At 40.9% G+C, this 12,817-nt stretch overlaps 1 protein-coding gene across 3 annotated transcripts in view; it reads right to left on the reverse strand.

Annotated features, from left to right (window-relative positions):
* iqsec3a (IQ motif and Sec7 domain ArfGEF 3a) overlaps positions 1–12,817 on the reverse strand; it is an 88,337-nt gene that overhangs the window by 57,928 nt on the left and 17,592 nt on the right. For all 3 annotated transcript variants that reach the window (XM_067490471.1, XM_067490473.1, XM_067490472.1), the window contains exon 2: positions 12,683–12,763. In XM_067490471.1, the coding sequence (XP_067346572.1) occupies positions 12,683–12,763 (81 nt within the window). The remainder of the gene's footprint in view (positions 1–12,682; positions 12,764–12,817) is intronic.

Genomic DNA, 12,817 nt, shown 5'->3' on the forward strand with positions numbered 1-12,817 from the left:
TGTTAGACAAGAATACCGTGGGGGACTATGAGTCAAACATGCACACATATCTGATAATTCCTCTACAAGTTGTTCATTGTGGAATACCGCACGCAGACACACACACACACACACACACACACACACACACACACACACACACACAGCCTCAAATAGAGAGATAACATGGATTAGCCTGGATCATAATATGTCACCTTTACACACAAAGAGGGGTCTGCTCAATTTCCTGTTAGAATAAACACAAGTTAGGTGGATATAAAAGAAAATTCACAGTTTCATTTGCTTCTTCATCCCACTTTATGCTACGACTGTCACACAATGTGGCCTTGGTCGTGTGGACTTTTTTTTTTTATGTTGGTGAAGACGCTATGTGCACATGCGGTGAGAAGGGACATATTTCTTTTCCTACAGGGTTGATTTCTCACCGGCACATGGTGCTACGAGAGAAAAACTAGAGAGAGGAGGTTGTTTATTGTAGCAAGTGAGACGAGGCGGGAGAGGCTCGGTCTGGCATCACGCTCACTATTCATTCTTTGGCACGTCTTTGATTATCTGTCACTGTTCTCAGACGCACAAACACACACACACACACACAAACACACATACTCCAAATCACTCTCCCCTCATCGGTGAAATTGCTTTCAAGGGATGGGCAAAAAAAATGTTTCACTCTGTTCATTCTATGGCACGAAATACACTTAAGTCCTGTGGTGGCCGCCATCGTAATTCCATTGAATCTCCAGCAGAAAGTGGTGAGATGCCATCCCATCACAGGGGCCGATAAGAGCAGTGGAAAATTCAATTATGTCTCACTGAAATGTGAAAGGCTTTGCTTCCAGAGTGAGAGCCCGTCCATGCCCGTGTGGACCTTCGTGTTTAATCTTTTCTCTGACACGGGTTTTCTCTGACAGTGACAAGGCTAGTCGGTCAAGTCAAAGCAGGTCTGGCTCAGAATGGGCTTAGCGGGCTCCAGTAGAAGCCAACTAATGGTGCGTTTTATGGGGTGAAGGAGTCAAATCAAAAGGAGAAGGACACCTGATCTGCCACAGTGTTGCAGTAGCAGGTCTGACTTCACATTAAAAGGTCAGACATTACTCTGTAAGGAGAAGCTACATTAACTGTGAGCAATCACGAGTTGCTGTCACGACGGTCCAGCTCCTTTGTATTCTCTTTTGCTGAAGATTTCGTCTGACATTTTCGACTCGAAGGTTTCTCAGCGCATCTGTTCAACATAAAAGTGGACAAAACCTGCGTGGGACGTGCCACCGCTGGTCTGCTTGCCTTTAAAAACACAAATACACTTGGACCACCCATCAGCTCTTCAAAACAAAGCTGGAGCTGACAGGGGATGACGCAGCCTTACATGCACACTGCAAGGATGACTCACCACAAAGAGCAAAAACATGACCGAAAGAAAAAACGATGAAACGTTTCTTTTCATCAGCATTCCATGGTCTGTAGGTGAGTCATTTCTCTTAGTGTAATGAGGCAACACAAAAGCCCATTTCCAGTAGCTATATCAGCCTCGTGGAAGTCGGTGTTATTACAAATATATGCTTCTTGTTATTGAACACACATAATTAAAATTGAGAAAATGTAACGACATTACAGAATCTTTGTCCTTCTTTATTCTCTAATATAAACATTTCCTTTCCTACTTCACTACCCTGCTCTCTCCTCCATGCCCTCCCCATTTGTCCTTAGTTATCGAGGCAACAGCAGAGCAGTTTGCCTTGTCAGCGGTTTTTAGCATCCTCTGCTCCTCCGCAGCCGCCTCCTATCCACTCATTTGCCTGTTGATGTAGTGACGTGAGGCTGTCTGCGAGCTGTCAGGACAAGGACTCTGCCCCGGTGATGTATGCTGAACCTGACAGCGTCACCCACACCCAGGACATCTAATGTCCCTTCACAGAAAAGAGTAGGGAACAATCTGTACCTGTTAGATTGCTACGTGGTTCGGTGTGTGCGTGACTGGAAGGTGAGGCAGGTGTGCAAGATAAATGCATCACATTTTCCCATCTTCTTACTTTAATTTTGATGGTATGTACCTCACACTTTCTTGAAGTGATGTGTGTATATTCAGATGAATAACAAACCTGTTGTGCTACATCGCACAGCAACAGCCTTGTGTTCATGGGAAAGGTGTTTGGTCACCTTTGCTAAACTTAGCACAAACATTGAAACTGTGAGGAAGTGTGCAGCCTTTGTCCAAAGAATCCAAGTTCCACCTAATGCTCAGTATGTTTATGGTGTTATGTTTTGTCACATGTACGTTTTGTAGCCATAAGTGATGCAGTTCATATATGACCCAATGAGGCAATAATTCAGTGGGCCCCCACATTACCAGGCCTCTGGTAGAGCTGCACACCTTTAGTGCCAGGCACCAAAACGACCTGTGCCATCTCTTACAATGGCACCAAAATGATGGCTAGTACAATTCTATTGGTAAATGGCCGCTAATATATTTTACAGTGTTGCTTCACATTCACCCATTCACACACATTCACACACCGATGGTGTTGGCTGCCATGTAAGGTGCTCACCTGACCCAACAGGAGCAACTCGGGTTTCACTGTCTTGCCCAAGGACACGTAGCCAGGAAGGAGGATCGAACCACTGACTCTACCAACTGAGCTACAGCCGCCCATGTTCCCCATCATGTTTCATTATGTTTACTAAGTCCATGCCATTTTCAACAGCATTTTATATCCATAACGCCTGCTGGCAATAAAAATAATTAGAGAATACTGAACAGGAGATCCACATATCATAGGCTGCATTGTCATGGATGAATAGATATGATCTCAGATATTCTAGTGTCCTGTCTGGACTATTTTGTGACCTGTGCATGAAATATCCCTCCATTAGTAATGAAGTTCCTTTCAAACCAGTTTCTCCAACACTAAGTGCTCAATTTAAAAAAAAAAAAAAAACAATCATATATCTCAGATTTTATTAGGGTCAACTCACCCACTGGACATTTATTGCTGATGCTGTCCCATCTGTACAGGCACCAAAGACGTGCTCCTAAAGTAATTGGCCATTTTACTATTTGCTCCACAACGAGTCATGCTGCACATATTGGGAAGAGCTGACCTGATGTGAATTCTATGTGTGAGGTAAGAAAGGTCACTGGGCTCAACATTTTAAAACTTCAGTCACTAATTCTTTACAGTTTAACAGGGAGAGCAATGTGGACTAGTTGGGCTGACAGCCAAAGCAGAAAGGTCAGGACAAAATGTGCAGACATCATGTGGACAGACATATGTCTCCATCCAGCGTCCCTCATTAGCACCCCCTGCTGTCCTGAGGGGGGTGTTTTTGTCCATTTGTGGAGCTGATGGCAATTTAGATAGTTAGGGACATATGCACAGAAAGAACAGAAATGCACGAAGACACACAATCCTGGACATTATGCTCTTTATTTTGCTCAAGCTCTCTCTTTCATACACAAACACTTCAAACCTACACACAGGGGACATTTTATTTCAGCACACTTAGGCAGGAGTTGAGCTATTGACTGGCCTGCAGAATGGGTATTTTGGGGTATTTGCGATGATACAGACTAATAAGATGGCAGATGATTAAAGATGCCTGGAGGAGGGGACAGGCAGAGGTTTAATACTGTCTTGGCACATTATGTCTATGAAGGACCCTATAAATGATGAAGCACTGCAGCTGTACTCAAAATCTTTATGATCTGTAATCATATAAGCTGGTTGCAGCCAGAAAATAGAGCTGTGAACAATTTAAAAGATCTGTATTCAGGTGGCGAACTAAGTGTGCTATAATCGGAATAGAAGCTCAGCCTGTAATGATCATCATTTTCTCAGACAAATGAAAAAACATTAAAGACAATTTACTTCCACAGTTTTGTTCCTTGACACGACTCCCCCAATGTATCTCGGTTATTACTGCAAAATAAGCTTGTATGCAGCATATTTTAGTGGGTATGATTGAGGTTGCTGTGCCTCCAGGGACAAGTGAGCCAGTTCCTAGATACAGTATAACCAAGACCATTGTCTAACATGGTGCAGTGAGGAAGAAAAAATGACCAGGAAAAAAACAGATGCATTAGCTTGTTATATATTATATCACTGTCTTTCTCTGCAGAAAATACAAATTATACAGTTTTTTTTTTTTTTGATGATTATATGCTACCTTCCAGCAGCGTGTGTTGGCGGGTATTATGGCAGTAGATGTGCCTCCAGGGACAACTGAGAGGGATAAATGACCAAAAGCATTGCTTGACATGGATCACTCAAGTCATAAATGATTAGAATTTCCAAAAAGGGTCAGAAAAGCAGCATGAATTATGCATTTCATGTATTTGTTTTACTCCCTGCCACCTTCCTGCTCTGCGGCAAATAGAAATCATTTGGCTTTATATTTAATGTATAGCAACAATAAAACCAAAGGCCATCGTATTAAAGCGGAACTTAACAATTATACTACGGCTATTGTAGTTTAAAGACTAAGAATAGTTAGAATTTAAACATTTCAGAAATATACTGACATTAGTTTAAACATGGAACAATCACTACTTTACTCACAATGCAATGCTGTTTCAGCCTTTTTGATCCTCAGTTTATAATGCAGAGCTTATATAAATTTCTAGTCTTCTGACATCACAGGGAGTTATTTTCTTGACTTAATAAAGTTCCTCCAGAACCTACATCGATATTAGCACTGCTCATGACTAGTAAACTGACTTTGATATAAATTAGAAGAATAACATTTAAACTTCAAAAGACTGCTGATTCTGAGACACACACACACACACACACACATAATCATTTCAAAGTGCTTACACACAACTGATGTTGCACACAGAGAAGATACTGCAGCAAAATCATCAAAATACTTTTATTAAATCTCTTCTGTAACAAAACCCTGCTCTTGCTTCACAATGTGGAGATAAGCTGCAGAACAACGGCAGAAGAGAAGGAGAAACTCTCAGATCTTAACATCTGACGCTCAACACTTTACCACTCTTCTGCTAAAGTGAGAGATGCGCTGATGTGACACTGCAGGAATGCATTGGAGCCCCATATGAAGCAGAGAGTGAATTACGCCTTGTCTTATCAGTGTCTACATGCATGAAAAATAGCACAAAGTTGAACGACATCTATGATCGTGCAGCTGAGAGTAAGCAGATCCGTGCATGCTGTGGTAACCATCTTGCATAAAGTGGGCCTTAGGGTGAAAATAAATTAGTCAGAGCATCACTTTAATTAGAAATTACTCCAAGCACTTGAACTCTTTAAAAGCTCCTTTTGTTCATTCACAATGCTGCCGAGTGCTGATTTAAAAATTGTTGGTGCGCATTTAGGCTACTCACATGTGTTTCAAGAGGGATAAGCTACAACAAAAACCAATATCTGAATGGATGTCCCAAGATGAGACTCACAATGAGTTCTCCTCTGATTGGCTAAGAGACAAAAGTCTTTGAGCCAACGGGAAAGAGAGAATAGAAAGATGAAGAAATAAATGATTACTGATTACATTGGAGGTGTAAAGTAATGGAGAATATTTTTAAAATATATGTGTGTCTGTGTACCGGATTTCAGACATTCCTAACAGACGGTCTGTGCATGTCATGGCGTATTTTCCCATTGTGCCCTCTGTTCCCATGACAACAGAGCAGCAAGCTGACAAGGTCACTTTCTCCAGCTGAGCCGGTGCGATAGCACAACCACAGCAAGGAAGAGAGACAGAGGCAGATGAGGACCAATATTAAATTATGGGGTTATGAGGTGAAAGAAATTTGGCAAAGTATGATTGAGGATTCCACAGCTGTGAAATTTAATTTACGGGTGCACAGGTGAGAATGGTGTGAGGACAAAAGCAGAGGTGATGTTTCACTCTAACAAGTTTGGTCCTGTGCTGTGTGTGTGTGTGTGTGTGTGTGTGTGTGTGTGTGTGTGTGTGTGTGTGTGTGTGTGAGTTTGGCTGACACACACCTCTAAAGCAACACCTGATATCAGCATGCCCCTGAACGTCCTCAAGTACAAAAAGATCAGTCATTCCATCAATTCTTCCACCTGCTTTAATGCATCATACTCCCTGTAGTCCCGACAGTCTCCTCCACAGATCTAGGACCTCTATCTGTCTTGGTCACTGCCGGAAGCGACAAAGTATTTCCAGCTGTGCCCTTACTCATCCAACGTCACCTTTCCAGTTGGCAGACAGCATGACTCCACTAATTAGAGCAGTTGATTATTAAATTCAGTGATTAATTAGAGAAAAAGGCATCCTGGCGAGAAGAAACAGTGGTCTACTTGTGCCACAGCCAGAGGTGAATGAATTTCCTGCAGTAACACCATAATTCTCCCCACTGGGATCCCAAGGTGTCACCTTCATCCTAACAACTAAAGCATTTACTGACATCTTATTACTGTTTATGATCACGGAAGTCTTGGAGGTGCAGATAAAATATATGATACACGGCAGCTAAATTGGATCTGGCAGTAACCCAAAGGTGATGTCCTTCTTTTTATCTTTCTCTAAAAGTCATATGCTTCATCAGGTGCAGTGTGTAATCTTTTCTTTCCTCTACTTTAGTATTCTTTATAGCCTATCATAAAAGAGTGGTTGTAAAGTTTAATTACACTCGGAGCAAAAAGTGCAGATTTTCACTAATTTCCTCTGATTAGGCAAGGCTCATTTTGCATAAAAAACATCATGCTTTTACCTCTTGGATGAATGCCTTGCAACAAACACCCAAAATAAAGCTCCATAAATGCCATTTGATTGTCATGTGTTCATTAAGATAAAATCTATTATCTGACAAAAAGAAATACAGACGAGCCTCATGAACTTGATAACTAATTTCCTAAGTCATTATGATAGATTGTGTGAGCTAATTAGCATAGCATAGCCCATTAAGGTGCCAGTGTGCATATGTGTGTGTGCGCGTCCTTTGTCAGGGGCCCAGCAGGAGGACTAATTTTAAAGGGTTTTTAGAATGGGAGCAAGATGTCAATCTTTCTGTGCACACTGTGAGCCGGTGGGGAGAAAGCAGTCGGTTTGGCAGCTGCTTTGCCAACATGGTTCAAGTATTGTGCCAAAAATATGTGTTCCCACTTGCCAAAGGCTGACTGCTTGGTTTATATTTAACTCTGACCAAACGAGTGAGTATTTGCTATGAGCTCCATCGTTGTGAATCCAGGATGACTCAGCCATGAAGGGAAACGGTTTTGTTTGAGCTGTGTCATTTTTTTTTTTTTTTTTTGCAGATATACTCTGAGAGCAAACAAACACAATAAGTGCCAAACTGCTTGTGCTGAAAAGTTGAACTTAGTTTAGCTTAGAAGTTAAATTTAAAAAAGAACAAAGTCGCAGCACAAGTGTTTTTATGCAAAATTGTGATTTATTGCAACACATATTGGCAATAACTTGAAAGAAAAGTCTTTGATTAAAGACACTGTGCTGTTCTCTCTCCAAGGACCACGATGCCGTTCCAGAATCGTGCTCCTATTTTTAAGGTTCCCTGTTGTTGTTGTTGTAGTTGTTGTTAAGCTGCACTTCTTTGTCTTTTAGACATAAAGCGTCTCACTGAACTTGTTCATAACTCCTAAGCATACAGAATACATCTCACAGGCTGTTCAGTCACTGTCAGACTAGTTTTACATTTGCTAACATGCGCCACAGACAAGCAGTGAAGACTAATATAATAGCTGCTGTAATTTTTAAATGCAGCTGTGACACTCGTTCCCTGCAAGTGGGACAGACTTTAAAGTTGCTGAAGTGATTCCTTTTTTGTTTTGTTTTTTTTACCCCTGGATGCTTTGAAATGCCCTGAATAAATGAAGTATTTGGGTCTAGCAATACAGCTGCTTCCTCCGTTTTGGATTCCCTGGCTCTGCCCTTAGAGGTCAACACTGTCAAGACAGCTTGCTATTCATCACTGCGTTGGGAATATATCTGTGCCTCCAACTTAAACAAAGTTGAACCCAATGTGAAAAGTGCACAGACGCACACATTTACCCTCGAACAACTGAATCCATTTAGTCCACACCCAGGCTAAATTAGCAGTTTTAAAAACTTGTGTGTCTTGAAAGTAGAACAAATCTAAAAGTTTTCTTCCAGAACTGAAGTTCCAGCTGTGCAATTGTGTTGTACTAACAGGACCCATCGGGTGCTTTGCATCAGTGAGCGTGCTTGGTTGTGTTATCGTAAAATGTGAACTAAAATGAACTAGAACAAACAGATGTTGTGTTAAAATCTGGATGACATTTAGTTGAAAAATCCTGACATTGCAAACAAATACCAGTTTTTCTCTGACATGTCAGACTATTTATCTACTGCTAGCGCAGTGTTTAAACTTACTCTACATATAAGAGACATCTGACACTGACTTCCATTTACCTTTTCTAACTTGTGGTTTTTAACATGTTCGAGGAGGCAAGTGAAGGTTCCCTGGCTTCAGCTTGGTAGTACTTCATGAAGAATTTGTGTCCCTAATATTTATGTTAAACCACTTAGTCTATGGCAGATATTTGTCCTGTCTTTAGGTTTTTTCTGCTTCATTCTTGTTGAATATTTCACCATTGAGCTTAGAAGTTTGAATTAACAACTCCAGCCAAATGTAGGCAAACTTTTTTTCGACTTTTGTATTAGATGTGTAGAAAGCAGCTGCACTCTCCTTGATCTCCTTGATCTACACGCCTCACAAGCTTCACAACCTGACAAGACATCTCCCGTGTTGCATTTGCACTTGCTTTCTGTTGAAAGAACTTTTGGAGTAGGAGCACAAACACTGCATTTCCTAGATCCTAAACAGTGGACTGAACTTCACTAAGTGGCATTTTTATCAAGACAAACTCCAAACAGATTCTTGCAGTGTTTTACTCACGCTACAATTCACCTCAGGTGACTTGCACATTCAAATTCTCTCATTTTGTGAATAAATGTATACGAATATGAATCTTAATACTTATTGCCCTGGTTACATAAAATGTTGCAACGGCTTTATTTTTCTCTCTGCAAATACTTGTCTGCTGGGCAGTTTCCTTTGCGTTATTATTTGGAGTTTATGTGCTGTGCCATTCTGCTTGCTAGAATATTCTACTCATAATTGTCCTCTTCCATTTATTAGGTATCTGAGGTCTTGTGTGTTGACCGCAGCACTTCTCAGCTTCGCTGCAAAGCAGAAAGTTAAACCTAAGGTCCCTTATGGACTTATAAAAGAAACAACAAAACTCCTGAGTGCACACTGCAGCAGAAGATGGCTCACACATCCCACACAATCAGCCCCTTCCACGGATGATTATGGATCTGACTTTGTGACCGTGAATACAAATTCCCTGAAGTCTATAAAACCTCTGGTGCCTCCTTAAAACCTGGCAGGAGTGACCAGGCTGTCAGGGTGAGTTTCCAGCCTCCGTAGGGTCCTCATTATATGTGACAGTGGATTCCTACTTTCTCCTCATTTAAATGATCCCACAAACGCAGACTTTTAGCTGATTGTCCCCTGCTCGCTAACCGATTGAATAAAGCTCCTTAGGTGAAGACAGTTACAAACCAAGACCAAGCAGGACTTGAAATTAGTGAAATAAGTTCTTGTAGAAGCTCACAGTGGTGCCCTTCTTCTGAGCTGGCCCCTCAGACACCAAGACTTAAATTACTCTCAGTAGACAGAGTGGTGCAAATGAAATATCAATGATTGCACTTTGTCAAGTTCAGTGTGTGAAATAAGGCTTCATTAAATCCTGAAGTGTAGGCAAAGCACAAAAAGGCAATGAGTTGTGCTTTTTAGATGTTAATCAGGCCTTGTTTGGTGACGGGTGGAGCCCCTCAATCAAGCAGCATAACATCATTCACTCACTTTTTTTATAGATCTGTTTAAGTTGATGTCTCCCACTTATTCCTGGAGATATAATTCAGTCAAATCTGCACACACAGACATGATACACACAGTTTAAGATTCTGTACTACATGCACTGTTCAAGGATCGTATTATGAGATGTCAGTCAGAACAATTGGTGCATAGAATTGACAGAAGCTCCAGAATTTGCCAGAAAAACACCACATTTTTATTTATTTTTTTTTTTTTTGCATTTCCTACAATGGCAAAGGAATCCAGTTATAGATGTCTGTACAACAAAATGCAAATTGCATTCAGGAAGTGCTAATAGCTAGTTTGACTCGCTAAACAAATACCTGCTAAAAATAATTTGGCCCAACTCACTGAAACTACTTCCTGTTTACATTCGCTAAAGCACTTTGGGAATCCAAAACTTAATCCCCCCAAACACAAATAAGAAATTATGAATTAAAAATCCATTAATATTAAAGGATTTAAAAGATGATGTGACTCATACATTTCTCTGCCAGCCTATGATTATGCATTTTCCTGCTGATCTGGTGGCGTGCACAGTGTAGTGTTTTTTTTCTCGCAGTATATAATTATCTACTGTATGCAGTGTGTAACATACTGACACACACACACACACCCACACACACATAAAGCTATGTTCAAATCACTGCCAAGCCAAAGCATGCAAGAACCTTTTTTTTCACATAAACACAAATGCATTACATGTGTCAACAAGAAGTCATCAGTACCCTACAGTGCACACACCAATGCATTATGGTAGTTCTACATTGCGTAATTACACTTTAGTTACATGGTAATATTCAAACATGACTCTTTCAAACTTAACGTGACCACAGTGAAGAGACAAGCCTGAATGAAGTGAACATGAGTGACGATGAATGCAATGAGGTGCGGGTGCTTCGTGGGATCATGTTGCTGTGATGTGACATGGTGATGCCACATGAGTAAATCACTAACAACAATGCGGAAATACAGAAATCAACAACAGAATACAGCTTCCAAAAAGAGACGCAACAAGAACAAAACAAAAGGACAAAACCACAAGCTGCTTTCTGTCTCGCCCCCAAAGAGTCCTGCTTTGAAGTGGTTTGCTTCAGAGATTGGCAGGGGCGTGTGTTTAGGAGTTGGAAGGGTTGACCTTTGTTTGTACCCTTATTAATGGTCCCTAAGCACAAAGCAATCACAAAACACAACAGCGGTAAAACAGCTTCTATCCAGCAAAGTTCAAGCTGCTGATCCTTTCTTCAGTTCCCATCCTTTTTTATTTTTTTGCCCACCTTTCCAAATTCACCTGCAGCTTTGATCTTATGAAAGTCACTCCCGGTTCCCTTATAACCTCTGCTACTGGAACCTCTACGTGACTCTAAAACAGGCATAAACCAACATCTGTGACAACAAATACTCAGAGTCACCAGATTGTTGGACAATTTATTTGATAAATAGCTTCATGAAATCTTTAGCTGTTGGCTTGACAGTGGCAAACAAAGTCTGTTGGTGCTGACCAATTTCATGCCACACAAGCCTCTGAGTTGTTTAAAGTGCGATTTTGCCTGTGCTCATTGGTTCTGCAGCCTTCTGCCACTTATTGTGCCCAGCACCGTGGGAGCTATGATTTACCATCAATACGACTTTGCTCGTCTGCTATTTTCTGCCAAGCTAAGACAATGCAGCAAAACCCTCCTGTGAAATGTGCAGTCCACAACAAACAAGCTGTTTCTGGACGGATGGCTTAATTGCTATTGATGCCGCCTCGGCCAGATGAATGCCATCATTGTGAACAAAACTCTGGTGCTAGAGTGCACTTGGGTAAATAAAAGAGGAGGCAAACAAATTCTGTGTTGTCAAATCTTCTTGAAAGGGGTGAGATAATGCTTTGTCAAAGCCCTTTATTATTTCTTTTTGTTCACACTTAACTAATTCTATATTTTTTCGACTGCCTACTCAACTTCAAATATTGATTATTAGGCTTCCTCAAAGCGGCCCGGGCAGCTAATAGCTGTACTCAAATACACTCATTACAGCAGCTAATAATTAGTTGTTCTATTTTATCATATTCCCCAGGACAGTGGGTACAAATTACTACATCAAACTAACATCAGAGCTTTTAATCAGGCCAACTTAACTTTTACTGCAGTGAAGAAGTATTTGGATACAAGTACCCGTACACAGCAATGACTCTAGCAGCATCAGTTCCGTCACTGTGAAAGGCTGATCTGATACAAAAGTATAACTGCATCATCATCTGGCTTTGCCTACTAAACTTTGTGCATATATGTTTGCCCAGTTTTGCAGTGCTTAGACATACAGCTTTGACAAGAACTTGAATACTGTCCAGGAAATGGGATTTTAAAATGATTAATTTGGACATTACTACCGTGTTCCAGTGGATTTAGCTTCATAGTCTGCTCAACAGTGCAGTAATATGCTGTGAAAAGAGCAAATCAGTGTATCATAGACACATACAGGAAACACAGCATCAACAAGACTGAGGCTGAGGTGACAAATGAAATTTTAAACCGAAAGGAGTGACTGTGGTGGCTATTTTAAGATTAAAGTAACACTCCTCTTATAGCTTTACAGCTCTGTGCAATCATGTAGGGTAAATCATTTTTGAGGGCCCCTGATAGAACCTGAAGCATTTACAACCACTTCAATATCGATAACACTGCTGGGGTCGTTGGTGTTGGCTAAAGTAGCTACTGCAGCCCCGCTATTAACACGATGCATGATAAGTGGCTGCAATTAAAATTTACAAAAAATAAATAAATAAAATAGTTCAAAGTAAATTATAAAAAAACAAAATAACTTTGTGCAGATGTTACAAGGATGCAGTTGCCTTACCTGGAGAAACAGGCAGCAGAGCTCTCCCCCTCAGGGGCCTCAGGGGCTGGACAACAGAACTGGTGGAGCACTGTCGGGTTGCTGTGAGGAAAAAATAAATAGAAAAGATCAGGGGGACGTGATAGTGGGCTTTAT

The sequence above is a fragment of the Channa argus genome, chromosome 21 (assembly GCF_033026475.1).
Source record: "Channa argus isolate prfri chromosome 21, Channa argus male v1.0, whole genome shotgun sequence".
In the NCBI taxonomy this organism is placed as follows: Eukaryota; Metazoa; Chordata; class Actinopteri; order Anabantiformes; family Channidae; genus Channa; species Channa argus.